General features: G+C 38.5%; 1 protein-coding gene across 1 annotated transcript; it reads right to left on the bottom strand.

The window, feature by feature from the left end:
* Positions 1-1025: 1025 nt before the first annotated feature.
* On the bottom strand, positions 1026-18171 carry tspan4b (tetraspanin 4b). Its single transcript, XM_083897061.1, has 8 exons — positions 17945-18171; positions 13680-13749; positions 13351-13542; positions 12189-12263; positions 7391-7486; positions 7066-7179; positions 6079-6162; positions 1026-3121 (listed from the first exon to the last, which is right to left on the bottom strand). The coding sequence occupies exons 2-8, from the start codon at positions 13746-13748 to the stop codon at positions 3053-3055; spliced, it is 699 nt and encodes a 232-aa protein (XP_083753187.1). The 5' UTR covers position 13749; positions 17945-18171; the 3' UTR covers positions 1026-3052.
* Positions 18172-19097: the final 926 nt, after the last annotated feature.

Below are 19097 nucleotides of genomic sequence, written 5' to 3'. Positions count from 1 at the left end.
TAAGCAGAGGTGAAGGATGGTGAGAACAGTCACAGTCAACCCACAGACCAGCTCCAAAGACCTATAACATCATCTTGCTGCAGATGGTGTCACTGTGCATCATTCAACTATTCAGCGCACTTTACACAAGGAGATGCTGTATGGAAGAGTAATGCAGAAAAAGTATTTTCTCTGCACCCGCCACAGACAGAGTCGCTTGAGGTATGCTAAAGCACATTTGGACAAGCCATCTTCATTTTAGAATAAGGTGCTGTGGACTGATGAAACTAAAATAGAGTTATTTGGGCAAAACAAGGGGTGTTATGCATGGTGGAAAAAGAACACAGCATTCCAAGAAAAACACTTGCTACCTACAGTAAAATTTGGTGGTGGTTCCATCATCATGCTGTGGGGCTGTGTGGACAGTGCAGAGACTGGGAATCTTGTTAAAGTTGAGGGTCGCATGGATTCCACTCAATATCAGCAGATTGTGGAGAACAATGTCCAGGAATCAGTGACAAAGTTGAAGTTGTGTCGGCGCTGGATCTTTCAACAAGACAACGACCTTAAACACTGCTCAAAATCTACTAAGGCATTCATGCAGAGGAACAAATACAAAGTCTGGAATGACCATCTCAGTCCCCAGACCTGAATATTATTGAACATTTGTGGTGTGATTTAAAGCAGACTGTCCATGCTCAGAAACCATCAAACATGACTGAACTCGAGATGTTTTGTAAAGAAGAATGGTCCAAAATACCTTCAGCCATAATCCAGACTCTAATTGAAAGCTATTGGAAGCGTTTAGAGGCTGTTATTTCTGCAAAAGGAGGATGCACAAAATGTTTTCTTTTGTGGTGCCTAAACTTATGCACATGCCTAATTTTGTTTAAATAATTCTTGCACACTTTCTGTAAATCATATAAACTTTATTTCACTTCTCAAATATCACTGTTTGTCTCCTATATGATATCTTTAAGTGAAATTTTTTATCCAAACGACCAATGATTTATAAAGGAAAATCATGAACATTTAAAGGGGGCACCATGAACCATGTTCACCAAACGTTTGCATACCACTGTATATCATGTGTATATCCTCATATACCCTGGTGTTACAGGTGTCCTTCATTCCATGAAAAGAGAGTTTGTCTCTGATGTCCTTGTTGGCCTGGAAGGTGGAATTCATCAGTCATATGGTAGAGAAGGCAGCAATGAGTAAAAGAGGGGTGATGTTATGTATGATTTTATTATTTATATTATTTGTTACTTGTATTATATCTTCATTTCATTCTTGATTGTATTTCTTTTAGCAAAAGTACATTTCGTTGTGTATTCTCTTTGAGTCTATTTGGATTCACAACACGCAGTCGTCCTGGGGTCATGAGGAAAATTCTAATCTTCAGACATCTTTAAGTTTAATCACTCACATATTCTTATAACCAGACCTGGTGTTCAAACAGCCATAACTTCATAAGACTCAAACTAGGCACCTTTCAAGGTTCCCTCCCTAGATACCAAGGCATGCCAGGCATTTGGACCTAATACATTATCTCAAGGCTTAATAACTACTGTATATGTATCATACCTGGCACACTGATGACGCCTCACTGTTTAGATGTTAGTCATTTCCTCAGTTCTCCTCAGATCTGAACTGTCTTCAATAAAATCTTTTTTTTACAGTGGACGTGCATAAGAAAAGTCCTCTAAAATTAGTCCCATAACTGACACATGGAACAAGGAGGTCCTTCATTTAAAGGTTCAATATGCAACATCCAGTCTCACAAAATATTAAATCTGCAGTGTCTACCTTTTGTTTTTTTGACGTTGTTGATGTTATTTTCTGCCTCTGTTAAGTCTTTGTGAATAGAAAGATGTTACATTATTACTTTACCCCACGGAGTGGGAGGGAAGTATTGTTTACAGTGGCTCTGTGTGTTTGTTTGTCTTTGTGCTTCCACTTGCACTTGACAATATGACCAACAGAGGCCGCCAGAGGCTTATTGCATGAATGGGGTGAAGTCTACCATCTCTGATTGACTTGTTTCTAGACTGTTTCCTTCTTTTGAAAACAGACTCTGTAGAGTAAAACTATCACACCTGACTAAACATTGTTTGTATATACAGCAGCAGCACAGGGGCAGGAGGGGAGACCAAGCATTACTCTTGTCAAACTGCTGAACAACTGGGTTTTCTAAGCATTTGTACTTATAATAGATGAATTACTCTTCATGGGAGCATCTTTGTGTTTTCAGTCATACTCTTGTCTCTCCTGCCATCTATCCTGACATAAATCAAATCACTTCTCTGGCCAATGAAGAAATGTTGTAGAGCAACCTCTAAACTGAGAAAGACAGAGCTGATAGACTTAAGTTACAAGGCCAAAGCCCACCAAACCCTAAATGGGGTTGTTTACTGTGTTCATGAGATAAGTACATAAGAACACTGCTTTGTTAATATTCATGACGTACTGAGGATGTGCTGTATACAATGTGTATGTCGTGATTACAATTTCAAGTTCCACTTGGAAGCAGCAATGCGAGACTGCCTTCAAACATTGCATGTTGGACCTTTAAGGGTTCTCTCTTTTGTTCTTGACAACCATGGAGGATTCATGACATGAATTTTAATTAAATGATAATTCCACACTTTTTTTCATATCAGTGAATAAGCAAAGCAGACTCAAGATGCCGTAAAATAAAGATCAGCAGATCATTATGTGCTTCTTTTGCCCTTGAATTTTCAGATGACTCATTGAAAATTACCCATAGATTACTTTACAGCATCATGGTCATTGATTTGTGTTGGCCAGTTCAAATCAAATATAATTTATGATTTAAGTCATGGCATTGATTGACATTTACAAAGACAAGCAGCAATACTCATGATTCATCATCTCCTGCTCTTCACTCACTGTTGGCTGTGTTTGTACCAACTGTGTCCATTTCATCCACTAATGGTTTTAGTTAGATAGCATTGTTTTTTTTGAGGAATCTTCAGAGGAAGTGTAACACAAATTGAGATTCCAAAGGAGTTTGTGATCAGCCTTCCTATCACAGGCCAGTGAACAGATGTCAGTCCAAATGCTTCTCAGCACACAGAATCTGACAGTACATCAGCATGGAGAAAACCAGTGCCAAGATCTGAAATACAAAACAGGGAAGAGGGCAAAAAATGATATCCTGCCATTTTACCAGGCAACATTGTCCTGCTTAGGGTGAGTCAGCTGCAACATCAACACAGTATGCATTATAAGTTATAATGTACTATCTTGTAAAACTACCCTGATACCACTTCCTGTATCTACAGGTGAGCTGAGCAGGTGTGCAGCAATAAGTGATGCCTCGTAATGTCAGCAGAAATACTTCAACATAAACAATGATGACAAAAGTAGAGCAGACTGTAACCTGTGCTCTTCAAGACTGTCAAGAGGAGGAGGTGAAAACTTATATTTGGGTCAATGACATGACGTGCATATTTTTGCGTCCAAGTCCATTATATATATATATATATATATATATATATATATATATATATATATATTAAAAAAAATTATCTTTTCATGACATCTATCACTTTATTCTATAAAACCAATTAATTTTCATACATTTTTTCAGTAAATTCAAATAATAGATATTATTTTATGTTTTGGCTTCTCAAGCCCCTAAGATACCAGGTGATGCAGCTGCAAGTGAGCAGACTAAGAAAAGTATTAAAAATTTTATTTTAATAATGATAAACTCAAAATAAAATACTCGGGCATAATTTTATGTTTGAAGTCTTTTGAATAATGTTTTTCCCCTAATATCAATAGTTTAAACGCTGCTAAAATAACTGCAAAACTTTTGTCCAGAAATTTACATTTCCTAAATATCAGGGTGGACCATAAACATTGGACTTTATTTTGAAGTCAAGAGACAATAGCTGTAAACTGAATGTTGCATCAACCAGAGGAACCTTGGGACTAAGCAAAAAAGGTATATGTAGGTTGATACACTTTCCATGTCAGGTGGTCCAACCAATGTAAACCAATGTAAAACTAGAAAAAAATGGTTTTATCATAAACTCTTTATTTCTTAAAAAAGTGTTCTGTGTGAACCTCATGACAAGGGTAGAAAATAATACTTGCATCCAAACAGAAGCTGTTTAATTTGAGTTTAGTTGCAATTGTCAGGTGGCACAACTGTTAATCAGTTGGCACAACTGCAAGGAATGTGACTATATAATGCTATTCAAGGCTCTAAGGTTATCCATGACACTTCTAGAATGGAAAGATATTACACACTTTAAATCATTTTGCATGATAATTTGTACATTTTCGATGCCAATATCACTATCAAAATGTGCATGACACTGGTTAAGTATTAACAATGATCCAGCTGACAACTGTGCTTTGATTACGAACTACCCATGCTCCATGGACTTAGTCATAACATCTAGCACATATAGTTTCACCTGCTGCAAAGTTCTACAACAGTTATTATTATTACAGGGTTTCCCCCAGTGCATTATAAGCCTGGTGGACTGCCAGGGTTTACTTGCCCCCCACCAGGCTAAGAGTTGTTGTTCATTTTAAATAAATTTTCTTTATACATCACACATTTTTCTAAACCGGGGATCAAGGCCACTGCGCCCCCATGTAATCGGCAAGCGCTCCCTTGTCCATGTGCTGACTGAAACTCAAGTCACACCATCAAATATGTCATTATTACGGTTACATTGTTCTTGTCAATAAAGATGTTATATTTAGGGATGCACTGATAATTCGGCGGCCTAAACACAGCGAGTTCACTGTGGAATAGCACCTACTAAATGCTGGAACGTCTCTTTGCGCTAAAGCGAAACTTGGCTGCATACGGAGCAGATTATGAACTCTCTGCGACATTGACTTCACACCAGAGAACATTCTCTCTCTTTGAGCAGTTAACTAAAGACATCAGCTCATCTGATGCATCTGTTATTCCATTAATTGCAGCGCTAAAGTGTCTTCTACACAAAGATTGAGAACATGGAGTGAAAACAATGAAAAGCACGCTCTGCTCTTTAAGAGTCAGTATTAACATCTACCCAGATCCCCTGCACTTCATTGCGACTGTTCTCGATCCTAATCATAAAGATGTAATGTTATGTGAATTGTTTTTGATGGGTTAGGTTTAACTGATGTCTAAAACACATGTTACTATTTGAAATGAAAATGCATTTTTTTCAGCATATTTCATGTCATAACTAATGTGGTCAGGTGGTGCAACCATTATTTGTCAAGTGGTGCAACCAATTTAAACCAATAAATGATACTTCAAAGTGACCAAATGGTTTATAAATGTAATGTGTGTAGTTATTATACTGAATATATGAATTTGTGTATTTGTGTGATTATTTTCCTGTCTTTAAATGTAAAATTGGATGTTAAGGAAGCTTAAAACCTGACCTTCAGAGACCAAAAATCTTAAATTATTGTTAAAAAAAACCCCACAATGATGAAAATAATAATGTTTATCTAGTGTAGACACCTTAAGGTATAGTTTCCAAATAATTAATTTTAAATAAATATTAGCAATGTATATATTTTTTTTATAAATAGTTGGTTGTGCCACCTGACATTTTTTTTGTTGTGAAGTTAAAGATACTGTTAAAAAATTAGTTAAAACAGTTAGAATAGTTGTTCAATATATGAGAAATGTTCAAACACATTGTTCAGGACTCAAAAATATGCATTACATCTATTTAGAAAATACATTTTAAAAATACCTTTTTTTAGAAGCTTTATTTGTCATTGACCCATTTACAGTATAATTCATTTCTTCTTACATCTAAAAATTGTTACTACTTTATTGTCCTGTAAGTACTTTTTATGTACTCTTCTTAAGAATAATTACAAAATACATGTTGGGCATTAACGCCATAAGTGGAGGTCTGTATTATAAAGTGTTACCTTTTCTACCTGAGTGAGAGCTGTATGATGTGTTTTGTTGGTGAGAAAGTTGGTGAGGACAGATTGTTTTTTTTGTTTTTTTTTTAGATGCATGTTGGTAATACAGACTGTGTGAGTTCAGTACTGATCAAATAACAGATAACAGACATTGATATTGTTACTACTTACCTGCACAACACCAATACACACTCCAAACACCAGGACTGAGGGGATGTTAGTGAGCAGCCACTGCCTGGCCTTCTGATAGCATGGCTGCAGAACACAAACAGATGAAAGATGAAAATGACAAATAGAGTGCAAAAATATTTGGGATTACTGCCCATTCCACCCAGGGACTCCATAGCTGCTTTCAAGTATTGCTATTTTGCTGATGTTGTCTTGAGCATCTGTATGAGAATGAACATGTGCACAGAAGTCCCTCCAGAGTCTAATTTGAGTGCTTATGCAAGAATTTGAAAGATGATCCAAAGTGGGTGACAGGGTGAGTGTCCTCTTTATTCAAGGGTGTTCAAACCATGCTGAACAGTCTTTATTGGAGATTCTTGTGAGCCCATCCTCCACTGTGCTCATCAAATGTGATATGTGATATTATATTACCAAATATGATAATACTAATAATAACAATAACAATAATAACTTCTATTCACATAGAGTTTCATAAAACACAGTTATAAGTTGTAGATAATTTATCTATTTATCTAGAACTATTCCTCTTTTTGTACTTCCTACACTGAACAAAAATATAAATGCAACACTGTTTTGCAAACATAAAGCTAAACTGCACATTTCAAAGTGGCCTTTTATTGTGGTCAGCCTAAGGCGCTCCTGCGCAATATTCATGCTGTCTAATCAGCACCTTGATATGTCACATGTGAGGTGGGATGGATTATCTCGGCTCACTAACAGATTTAGACAATATTGGAGAGAAATGGTGATTTTGTGTAGAAAATGTTTAGATCTTTGAGTTCAGATCATGACAAATGGGAGCACAAACAAAAGTGTTGTTTTTATATTTTTGTTCAGTGTATATTGGTTTCCTACCCTGTGTGTGTGTGTGTGTGTGTGTGTGTGTGTGTGTGTGTGTGTGTGTGTGTGTGTGTGTGTGTGTGTGTGTGTGTGTGTGTGTGTGTGTGTGTAGCTGAGCAACAAACAAACCTCACTCCATCCATCAACACACTGCTCCAACCCAACAGAGCAGCAGGACGAGGGCAGCGTTCCATTCATTACATCATACCAGTCTGTTTTGTTGGTAACCCCACAGCATTTGAACTGGAAGTGACAGAGAGGAGAGACAGTGCAAACCCCGTTAGTGCAGAGAACTCCGATCATGAGTCAAATCACAACCCTTACGCTGTACTTTAATTCAGCCACTGTGTCAGTATGCACTTCAGTCATGCTGGAAGTACTGAATGACTGTTTTTAATTTAAATGTTTAAAACCACATTTAAGAAGCCATGCATTGTTTGTTCAGAGTGCTCACCATCTTCTGGACATTGTCCCAGGATTTTTTCAGTCCAGGTTCAGACTTATATATCTTCATACCTTCCTTTAATTCTTCCTGTGCTTTGGAATCCAGCTAAAAACAGAGACAAAGGTGGTGAGACAGTTAGTCACTACAGTTATAGGCTAGTGACAATCAGTCAAAAAGGGCTTTAGTTTTCGAGGTACCATATATGAAATGGATTCTTAGACAAAAAAAAATTCTGCTGAGGTTGTGAAATTGACACATATTGTCATATACCTCCAAACACAAAAAAGGCCTACAATATAGCCTGTCCGTATGGGAGTTAGGACATATAAACTAATGCAGAATAAGAATACAAGCTTTAAAAATTGGTATGTGTGTAGCCAAGGTCACTGGACATACTGTGAAAACCTGGATGTGAATATCTTGGTGTAGGAAGTAGATAGAGACCTATAAACACATACCTAAAATAAGCGGACAGTGAAAAAAAAGATATTTATGCAGAATGTTATCATTTACTTTGTGGTTGCTTTACCAGGGATTATCATAGGAACACATCTTACTTGTTGGAAAGGTGGGGTTGTGCGGAATCCAGCAATGCCAAATATGTTTATATGATATGAACAATGAAACTGGAATGACACTTAATGTATGAGGTGTCCAAAATGAAAAAAAGAGAAACATTAATATAAAAAAATCAAAGCTCTGCAAATGATGTAACCTGAGGTAGTGCTGCTCTATACTACAACTGTAATAATGACACATATAATATAGTACACTGCAATTAATATGGAATCAAATATTGTTTACATATATAACACATACTGTATAATATTATGGAAACAATGAAGATGGCATGTAATGTATGAGGTGTCTAAAATGAAAGAAAAAATAAAACAGTGATGCAGCCCCCAGTCCAATGCCCAGTGGAATGTTGATAAGTCCAATGTTACTGCAGATTAACTTATATAAGGTAAGTGCTGCGCTGTATTAAAATATATTTAATAATTATATTTTTTATATGGTGCATATTTTCTACAGAAAAAATTTGCCAATTGAAATCCCTTTATTAAAACACTTTATCTATATCAACTTGAATTTCTTTGTACTCAAGTAATTACTGAATAATGTGAAATAATGTTGGCAGCTTTGGTCTCTCCAGACCAGTAGTTGGCAGTAGAGCCCACTACCCCAATGATGTGACCTTTGATAAGATATTAGATATACCTGATTTGATAAATATTAATGTGGTCTAGTGAGTTAACCACTATTAGGTTTTCACTATTGGATCCAGCTGGCGCCAGCTACATCATTGTCTTTATGGATATTTCCTAAATTGACAGGTAATGACATGACATTACAATCATTCCATTTCGTCTGAAAAGGCTGACCTACACTCTTAGAAATAAGGGTTCCAAAACGGTCCTTCTACAAGGGCTGAGGTTCTACCTGGAACCATTTCCTTCTGAAAAACCCTTTCCCGAAGAAAGGTTTTTTTAGGGGTTCTTGGTAACACTAATGGTTCCAGTAAGAGCCATTTTGATCCAGAGAACCCTTTCAAACCCCTTTTCTGAATAAAGGGTTTTAAAAGGGTTCGCCTATGAGGAAAAGCCGAAGAACCTTCTATGGTTCTACTTTTATTTCTAGCCCAGAAATGAAAGCCCTTGAACATGAACAACCAGAAGCATATTCTTTCATGCAGCAAGGTGGGTTTGTTGTTCATCTGAGCATTGGAACTTCAGCTGTGTGGCATCTGACCAGACACTGGAGCAAACCATTAATTGTGAAGACAAGAGTCAGGGTGGAGTTGTTGCGAAAGGGAGCTCTCACAAGATGGCTAATGACAAGACATGTCACCACGGCATATGTGGATGCCATGAAAGAGCTTTGTGACACTGATGCAAACGGCCCAAAAGTACACCAAGAGCATGGGGCCTCCAGAATGGAGAGAGATGAGAGAGACATACAGAAGATAATGGAAGCAGTGGAGCAGAGACAGAATCCTTTTGATCTTGCCATCGTTCCTGAGGAATTGATCAATATTGCAAGTGGTCAGGTTGCATCTGAGAAGGTTGCAAAAGGGCTCTCAAGCTTCCTCCAAGATGGTGCAAAGCAGAATGCCATCTTTATTGAAGAACGTCTGACAAAATCAAAAAGAACAAAGAGCTTCTGGGAGCCTGAAAAAAGAAACCAGTGTGCAACCTTCAAGGATATGAAGACATCAGTTGGAGTCCGCTCTCAACAAGTTGACATTGAATCAGATGTGCTCTTTCGAAGGTTACTGGCTGTTTCCAAGCAAAGAGAGATGTCAATGTTGTTGAAGAGTCACAGCAGCTGCCAAATGTTGAAGTACATCAGCATACATCATCGACCTGGCCGAGTGTGTCTGGAAAAAGATCACAATGTTAATGGGAAAGGAAGGCATCAGCTGTGTTGTTGTAGTGTTTGACAGATTTGACCATCAATCCTCCGTCAAAGACCTAGAGAGGCCAAGAAGAGGCATCATTCAAACCACAAGAGCACATATCATTACAGGACAAGCAAGTGTTCCAAAAGAAATACCTTAAAATCAGTGGGAACAAGGCTGCTCTGTGTAGCTTTGTGAGTAACTACATCACCAGTATTGGGCCGATGAGACTCTTCAGAGAACACAGAAATCTTGACAGGTGGATTTGATAATGGTGAAGAAGTTAAGAGGGTCAGGAAGTCAGGCATTGACTGTTTGATAGAGCACCAGGAGGACGCCGATACAAGGCTGGTATTACATGCAATGCACCTTGCACAGACGCATTGTCATCTAATCGTCATATGTGATGATAGAGTGCTGGTTTTGCTTATCTACGATACAAGCAAAGGAATGTTTGGATTATCTGCAGTTTTCATGCACTCTGGGCAAGGCCTGAAGGAAAGATTGATCCCAGTCTGTTCAATCTCTCAGAAGCTTTTTTGTGATTTTTTGCCTGCATACCATGACCTCACAGGTTGCGATACAACAAGCAGCTTGTACAGAATTTGGAAGACAACTGCCTTCACAAGACTGAAGTCCCATCTGAGTGAGCTGAAGGAAATGACTATGTCTGGACTTTCTGGAAGCCTGCAAGAAGCATTCCCTGTTGCAAGAAAACATGCCCTCCTTCTGTATGGCCAAAAGAAAAGAGTGGATGGACTCATCTCTGCACCAATCTGGATGAGCTGAAGTACATACTTGCATCTACCACAGATGCATCTGCAGCAAATCTACCTCCAACAGAAGATGCCTTCCAGCAACATGTATTGAGAGCCTTATATCAAACAGCAGTGTGGCATCACAGCACACACTCATCTCTGGGACCCAGTTGGTAGAGGATGGAAGCTCAGAGAAGATGGGTCCATGGAACCTGTGATGTTCCAGAAGGAACCAGCACCTAAAGAAGTCAGAGACATTACCCACTTGTACTGTAAAGATGGAAAATGCAATGATTCCACTAAATGCCAATGTCTTGAAGTGGGATTGACTTGCACTGAGTTTTGCTCTAGCTCTTTTCCAGATTGTAGTATAGAGCAGCACCAACCTCAGGTTATATAATTTGCAGAGATTTGGAGTTTTATGTTAATGTTTCTTTTTTATATATATATATATATATATTTTCATTTTGGACACCTCGTACATTAAGTGTCATTCCAGCTTCATTGTTCATATCAGATATACATATTTGGAATAGCTGGATTAAGCACAACCCCACCTTTTCAACAAGCCATCATATGGATTCCTATAATAATCCCTGGCAAAGCAACCACAAAGTAAATAATAGTAGATAACATTCTGCAAAAATATATTTTTTTTCACTGTCCGCTTATTTTAGGTAGTTTAAAGGTCTCTATCGACTTCATAGATCAAGATATTCACATCCAGTTTTTCCAGTAGGTACAGTGACCCCTTGGCAAGAAACATATCACATTTAAAGCTCTCAGAGCTTGTATTTCTATTCTGCATTAGTTTATATGTCCTAACGCCCATATTTTGAGCCTTTTTTAATTGGAGTTATATGACAATATGTGTCAATTTCACAACCTTAGCAGAAAAAATATTTTTGTCTAAGAATCCATTTCATGTATGGGAGATCTTCGAGTTGATAAAAAATATTGTTGGGTTTAGTTCTATCTCCGGCAGGGGTATCTCAAATTTGGGGGGGCATTGTCACTAGGAATGGCCCACATCATATGCACCTTGTGGACCGAACCACTGCCTATGCTCCTCAGCCATGACCCTTACATGACCCTGTACCAACAACTTGTCTGGTCATTAAATCTGGATCGTTATTACATGAAGGCTTTCTTAGAATGATTTTAGTCGTTTGTACATGTTTATCTAGTTTTACTGTTTGATCTTGATTAATTATTTTTATCTTGTGTTGTTTTTTTTCACTTCCTATTCTTTGTAATTGTGGGTTAGGGTTACTACTATCTACTGCACGTCTGTCCATCCAGGGAGTGGATCCCTCACCTGTGGTTCTCCCTAAGGTTTCTACCCTTTTTCCCTGTTATAAGGGTTTTTTCCCTGGTAGTTTTTCCTTACCCTGGTCGAAGGTCTAAGGACAGAGGATGATACCAATCCTGTGAAGTCCCGTGAGACAAACTATGTTTTGTAAACTGTGGGCTATATAAATAAAGATTGATTGATTGATTGATTGATTGATTTTTGTTGTCATTTGTAAAGCTGTTTGTTTTTGAAAAGTGCTATATAAATAAACACATCTTTATTTCACAGTATGAGCCATGACCTGGAAGTTGAAATAGGAAACGTGAACATGAAACGTGCAGATGGTGAGCTCACCTTGTCATGGAAGATATGTATAACCAACACGAGGGTCACCTCTGTCAGCACCAGGAGCAAAAGGATCACAAAGAACTGCAGAACAGTGAAGAGCAGTTTGACAATGACATCAATACAAGGAAAAAGATATAGCCCTATATTATCTGTGCTTACATGATATTTCATCAAGATAAGATTACGTGAACATTAAGCACACCATATGCCTGTTTTTCCTTATTTCCCTCACTGAATACATGAAAGTGATAGTTTGGGTTGAGTATGAGGTACTAAGCTCAGAGTGCCCGCTCTCTTCTTCTACTTCTTCTTCGACTTCTATGAGGTTTTAACAGCGTCTTACATCCATGACGTTCCATAAATGCTTTTAATCTTTTGGAGTTGGAAAACTCCTTCACTATCCAGTCTGTCATATTCGTTCTTATCTGATCTCCTGTCCTCCTGTCCTTAGTGCCTGCTCTCAGCCCTGAGACACACATGCTCACCCCCACTGAAACATGGCTGCCAGCAGGGTCACAAGCAAAACAGATACTACAACAATAAAAGTCTCCTCTAATAAAATCTATCCCTGCTTAAATGTTACATTGTCTAACATTTAGAAATATTTATTTTGAACACCAAAGTCACAAAACAACACATTTGGAGCCCCACCTACCCATCACCCTCCCAGATGTACTTCCTGTGGAGGCTAAAGAAGTTCAACCCGCCAAAGGCGATAATGGTGCATTTCTTCCATTAGGACAAAAACAAGAGCCACAACTCTAAGCCTCCATATTGCACTGACAATTGTTGCTCTCTGTCTGATAGATTGTAGTTTTCATACCGACTAGGTCTCATGATGACTTCTGTTTTAAATTACTGTTATTTCCATTACATTATTTACTTGTCTTTCTCTATATGTGCACCACAGACCAGAGCATATTCCCAGTGTTGTGTAAACTGGCAATAAATCTGATTCTGATTTTTATTAAATGGCTAAAAACCCTGCAAGTTTTCACTGATGATCCATGATGGTGTTGCACTCAGCAAAGTCTGACGATGTGTCAGTACCTCATACAACCAGACCTTAAAAAAGAGCTATCCTTTTTAATCCATCTCTTTAATGTTGGCAAATAAAACTATAAATGTCCCCATGATATTACATAAAACAGGCATGAAGCCTTCTCACCATGAACAACAGGCAGCGCTGCTCCTTAAGGGCTCCAAGACAACCAAGGAAACCAGTGACCATGGTGATGCCACCGGCAACTAACAGCAGATTGGCCGCTGACAGGGATGGAAAAGATAGGGGAAGAGAGGAAAACTCTGCCTGTGTGAAGGACAGCCATACTCCAACTCCAAACAAGCCACATCCTCCCAGCTGTTTAGGAGGGTAAAAATCAAACCAGTGTCAAACGTAGCCTCAATAATCACAATGTATCTACAAGACAGACAAGCACTGTAATATATAAAAAGAGATATGAGAAGAAGGTGGTGATTATTCATGCAGATACTTACCCAGAAGATGAGGTTAAAGACAAACATCAAATATTTGACACAGCACAAACACCTCTGAGACATGGACATTCTGCAAAAGAAACGGAGACACAGGTGATCGAAAAGTCACTGAAAACTATTTAAACAATACTAAGATCACCACTGATTTCACTGGAGACATTCTAGACTGGGAGGTCAAGTGCAGTGTGAGTTGGGTGTTGCCAAAAGACGGGGACCTTGTTCAACATTCGGCTGAAAAAGCTGTCTCTAGGAATTTGGAACATCAGCTCTCTGGTGGGGAGCCTGAGCTGGTGTGGTCAGTCGAGAGGTCCCACCTCTGCTAGAACCTCTACCACATCCCGAGGGAGGAAGGAGACATTGAAGCTGAATGAGCTGGATGTTTTGTGCTTCCATCATTGAAGCAGCTGACCGGAGCTGTGGTCTGTCATGGCGCTAACCCCCAAACCCATTGGTTGACTCTGCCGATAAGGTATGCTGTCAAGCTGAAGAAGGAGACCTACTGGGCCTCAATCGGATGATCGTATTATAAACTGTAACGGGAGCATGTGAGCATCTGCTATTAATATGAAAATAAAAAAGGGGGTTGGGCTTTATAATTGTGATGATTATGTCTCTTGGCTCCCAGAAGTTGTAAATCTTTGAGGCTAAAATTCTCCCTAAAGCAGTTTGAGGAGTGCCTACATTTAAATGACCACATGATTTCCATGTGTTAGACTTTATTGGAAAGCTTAGAAATCACACTTTCAGAATCTGTAAATCACTCAAAATGCCCCTCTGGGACTTGTTCCTGGTTTTTCCATGCCTGGGCACAATCTGTCATTAATATTTTAAAGGCTTGTCCCATGTATTGCGGTCCATTTCCTGTCAGAATTTCATCACAATCTCTAAATAGGGACTTGTTACTGGACGAAAGGACATTAGAGTTAGTTCATCCACCAGTGGATATTTTCAGTATCTGTCCACAGTCCAAAGATAATGATGACACTTGATTTTGAACTGACTGCTGTGGCTTTGATGGTATATCATGCAGTTTGAGATGCTCTTTTGGAGCATGTTGATGTTCTGTTCACACGCTGCAGGATCTGCAAATGCTTTAAATTGTGTCATTTATCTTTTTTCCTATAGACCCTTTCTCTCACCAGCTGGCATGTTTTTTCTCTATTCATTAAAGCCTCAGTCTGAGGCCCTTGTTCTCAGAGTCTGGAATGAGTACCTGTCTTAAATCATAACATTGATGAAAATGGGGGACCCAAGCTAAGCCCTGATGACACCAAAGCATCCTCACATTTATGTGTGTGTATGGGGGTGGGCTAAATCTTAAAATGTTAATAGTCACAAAATATGGCACAGAATAGAGTATCTTATCAGAGAGCTGTACAGTTTGTGTTTCCCCTGATTTATATTCATTATTTTTGTCAGTATTGGCAATGGACTCTAAGTCCAATTGTGAGTGGCCTTACACTAACTGCTGGCCTCACACAGGAAGTCAAACTGCTGACAGGAAGGAAGTTCCCTTCCCTCCTCACTAAACCTAATTATACTGCTGAAGGCATTTCCCATAGCCACGGCAAACCTGTGCTGTACAGAGTACAAAATGTATGCTGTAATCCTGGTCAAAACAAAACATATAGTCATTTTTAAATGATCAAGAATGTTTGTAGAAAAGTCATCCATGGAAAATAATAATAAAATAATAGTACAGGGGACTGGACAGCAAGAATATGGCTATTCACTTACATATACTAGTGCTGACTTCTCTGTGCGTCCCCAGAGCGCCACCATGGCCAGGAGCCAGCTCATGCTCACAGTCAGTGAACATATGGATGCTAGCAGATATTTAAAACTAAACAAAAGTCCAACCTAACAAAACATATGTCCCGTAAAGTATAAGATATTCTAGGAATTTCTTTCCAGCATTTTCTGACTGGAAAATTTAAATTAAACTTACTTTCTTCTCCACAAGTCCATAGAGACAATGTGCAGTTTTACATCATGGCAGACAGAAAGTGTTGTTCCGCTGCTGCCTCCATCAGTGAGTTATTTATAAGTTCATAGATACATATATATATACAGGATAACAATATTTAACGCAATGTTGTGTAATTCTGGTGTATTGTGACCTCTGAAACAGTCACTTGCCTGCAGTCAGTCAGATAGCAGCTGAAGATGGAGATAAGTAAGGTTTCATTTTAAGAAGCTGAGTGATGGAAACATTGATAAAACAAAGGTTTTATGCAATATGACAAGTGCCTGTGTGTCACAGCACATTTACTGACAATGACTGGAAGTCGCCAACAAATGGAATGTAAGTGGCAAACTAACGAATCTAGACACCAATAGTGACAGCAATATTACTGCTGGCAGCTGCCCGGAGACTTCCATTTGGACATCTACAGTGTGTGCTTTCCTGTAGTTCTGTTTGAAAGGAAACATACAATAAAACATTGGTGTCTGAAATGCACACTGACTTCTCATTAATTTAGTCATTAGAAGAAAACGTTTAATCACAATTAATGTAGATTAACACATTTATTTAGTTAATTATGTTAAGCTACATATGTACATAGATACATGTGTGTTTTTATTGTCTATAGACTTTATCAGAGATTCAAGATTCAAAAATGTATAGTCAAATTAACAGTAAAAACAGCAGTTCAGACCATAAAATAAAAATCTTACTCTCCCCTGAATAACACTAGTACAAACTTCAGTTTCCAGGCTGTCTGAAGCTGAGCTCAAAGACTTAAGTTAAAGTGTTTAAAGTATGTTTATACTTGAGTGCCTGACCTGTGACCCAGTTATGTTTTCAGTGATGGCAAACGTCCATGTGTCAAGCTGGTTTCCAGCAACATGGTTGGTAAATGTGAGGTGTAAGCACTTGATGTGCAGCTATGACTGCAGGTGCCAGGGTGTTGTGTCATGAGGGCTTTACTGCAGTTAAGTGGGTGAGAATGTTCTGTGCAGCTGAGGTTGCAAAGCAAGCGATGGCTACAGTTTAGCTCTGACAACTGTATTAACACACCTGATGCTTGGTGGTCAACACAGCTATTACAGGTTAACTGAGCAGTGGCTGACAATGAAGCAATTGCTAATATTGAAATGTATGATGTCCACCAGTGTTTGGTGCACTTTTGGCACTTTTCTACTACACAGTTCCGAGATGCCATTTCCCAGCTTGGTATGGCAGATTGTTGAGATGTCCTTGTTTTCAGGATTGTAGTCTTTGTCATTGTTCGGTTTAACGTCACGGTCATGACTCTTCCATTGAAGATACTCTGACCAATCAGTGGCCAGCAGTCTGACGACATAGTATCGGCTCAACTAGTACCAAGTGCCAGGTACTATTGCTAATGGAAAAACAAGCGAGTCGAGCCATGCTGGGACTGTGTAGTGGAAAAGCGCCATTTGTCCTGGAGAAAACATTAGCTACAGAGAGGACAACCTTGTCCAAGAACTTTGTGTTCCTATAACCTGTATTTAGAATAAAATCAGAGAAAGTGATACAGTTTTCTGCAAAACAGATGACTGCACTTATTAGTAAGATTTATTCTTTTACATTTCTGAAGTTCCCACTCTGGCCTATTTGTGCAAATTGAAAACATACATACGACCGAGTGGAGGGGAAAACAAGTCCTAAAACAGAGGAACACAATATATAGTAGGTTGTAGTTGTTCTGGAGCGTTCTACCATATCATGTGAGGATCATTAACCCTCCTAAACCACCAAGTATATAAATAAAAATACACAGTGTAACTGAAATAAATAAATAAATAAATAGAAAACAAGTGAAGTACGATAGGTTCAGTAAAATTTACACTGGATAGGAATGAAAAAGTGCATGTAATTCAGAATGTAGAATTGCACTCATTTAAAATAGTTTCCTCAAAAACAATCACTAATTAAAGCGTTTTTACCCTTTTTTCTGACAAGGAAGTTACAAAGAAAACAAATCAGACCCGAGTATGAACAGCTGACCCTTATTTCTTATCATATAGAAACATAATACCGTTTAGGAGTAAAGGAGTTTAAATGTAGCACCTCCTTTATTGCATTTGTAGTATACAGCCACGTTTTATGGAGAGTAGTGATTTTACATATTTCTTTGTTTACTCTATTTTTTATTCTGCTGTTTACCTCTCTTTTTATACTGCTGACACTAAAAGCCTGCACAATAATGCCCTGCCACCAACTGTGCATGAATACATGTTTTCAACATGGTACTTCATTAACATGGAGATTAAATTGCAGTTTAAATGAATTTTACCTGGGGATGTTTCAGTTTTTTTCAGATCTTGTCTTCGTAATGTTCTCTAACTTCAGGCTCCTTCACCTCCCTTGATCTTTGCTGGGTTTTCTCTTTCAGATATCCTGTGCTTTGGTTCCTGAACCAGCCAGAGCTTTTTTCTTGTCTTCTTTTCCTCAGTATTGTTCTTCACTGGTAGACTGTGTTAGACTGCATCACAGATTCTGAAACGTATAAAAGTGTATGACAAAGTTGACCTTTTTTTCCCTTCTTTTAACACGACTCTGTTCTCTCTCTCTTTCTCTCTCCTAGATTATTTCCAGATGTGTGTTGCCGCCTCCCTCTGTTGCTCCTCCTTGTTCCTCCTCCAGCTCACACAGCTCAGTCTGTCTCATATTTCCCACATTCTGTCTGTCTTTTGCAGAAACTTTGGATTTGTCTCATTAGTTATTATATAGTCTTACACACATACAGTTGTGTTCTCAGTGTTTCAAGCCAACCATTGCTTTTTATTCACTGTAATAAAAATGAACTCCAATTACTCCACTTCTTGCACACTTTCTGTAAATCATATAAACTTTATTTCACTTCTCAATACCACTGTGTAAATGTAAAGCTAATTGAACAGCTTCAGAGTCATTGTGGTATTTCAATGGCTTGTTTTGGGGCTGTCTCCAGAGTATAGCGGTGTGAAGCTGTGTCTGCTGGTCAGAGGAGAACCATATTGATAAAGCTTATAGTTAGAGCTGGCTCATGGAAACCTGGACCATCTCTTAGTTATGCTGCTATAGACCTAGACTGCTGGGGGAATTCCTGTGGTGCTATCATACTCACTCTCTCACACTCTTTCTATCCCTAGTTTGTGTCTTTCCTTCCTTTCCCCACTCTCTCTCTCTCTGTCCTCATCTTGCAGGATCCAGTTTTGAGGCTATTATTATTATTATTATCATACATGTCATCACCATTATTATTATGCTATAAGTTGATATCAGTAATATCCTGATCTCTTTCTTCTTTCTCTACCTCACTTCCCTCTTGTCCTTTCTCTCCCTCTTTCTGTCCCTCACCTCTCCTCTGGCCTCATTTTCCCTTTCACCCCAACCTGTCGAGGCAGATCTGCTGCACATCTTTGAGTCTGGTTCTGTCAGACATTTCTTCTTCTGTTAAAAGGCAG

Source organism: Microchirus variegatus, assembly GCF_963457635.1.
Source record: "Microchirus variegatus genome assembly, chromosome: 10".
NCBI classification, from domain to species: domain Eukaryota; kingdom Metazoa; phylum Chordata; class Actinopteri; order Pleuronectiformes; family Soleidae; genus Microchirus; species Microchirus variegatus.
The sequence above is the reverse complement of the archived record's forward strand: the minus strand, read 5'-3'. Positions and strand labels throughout refer to the sequence as shown.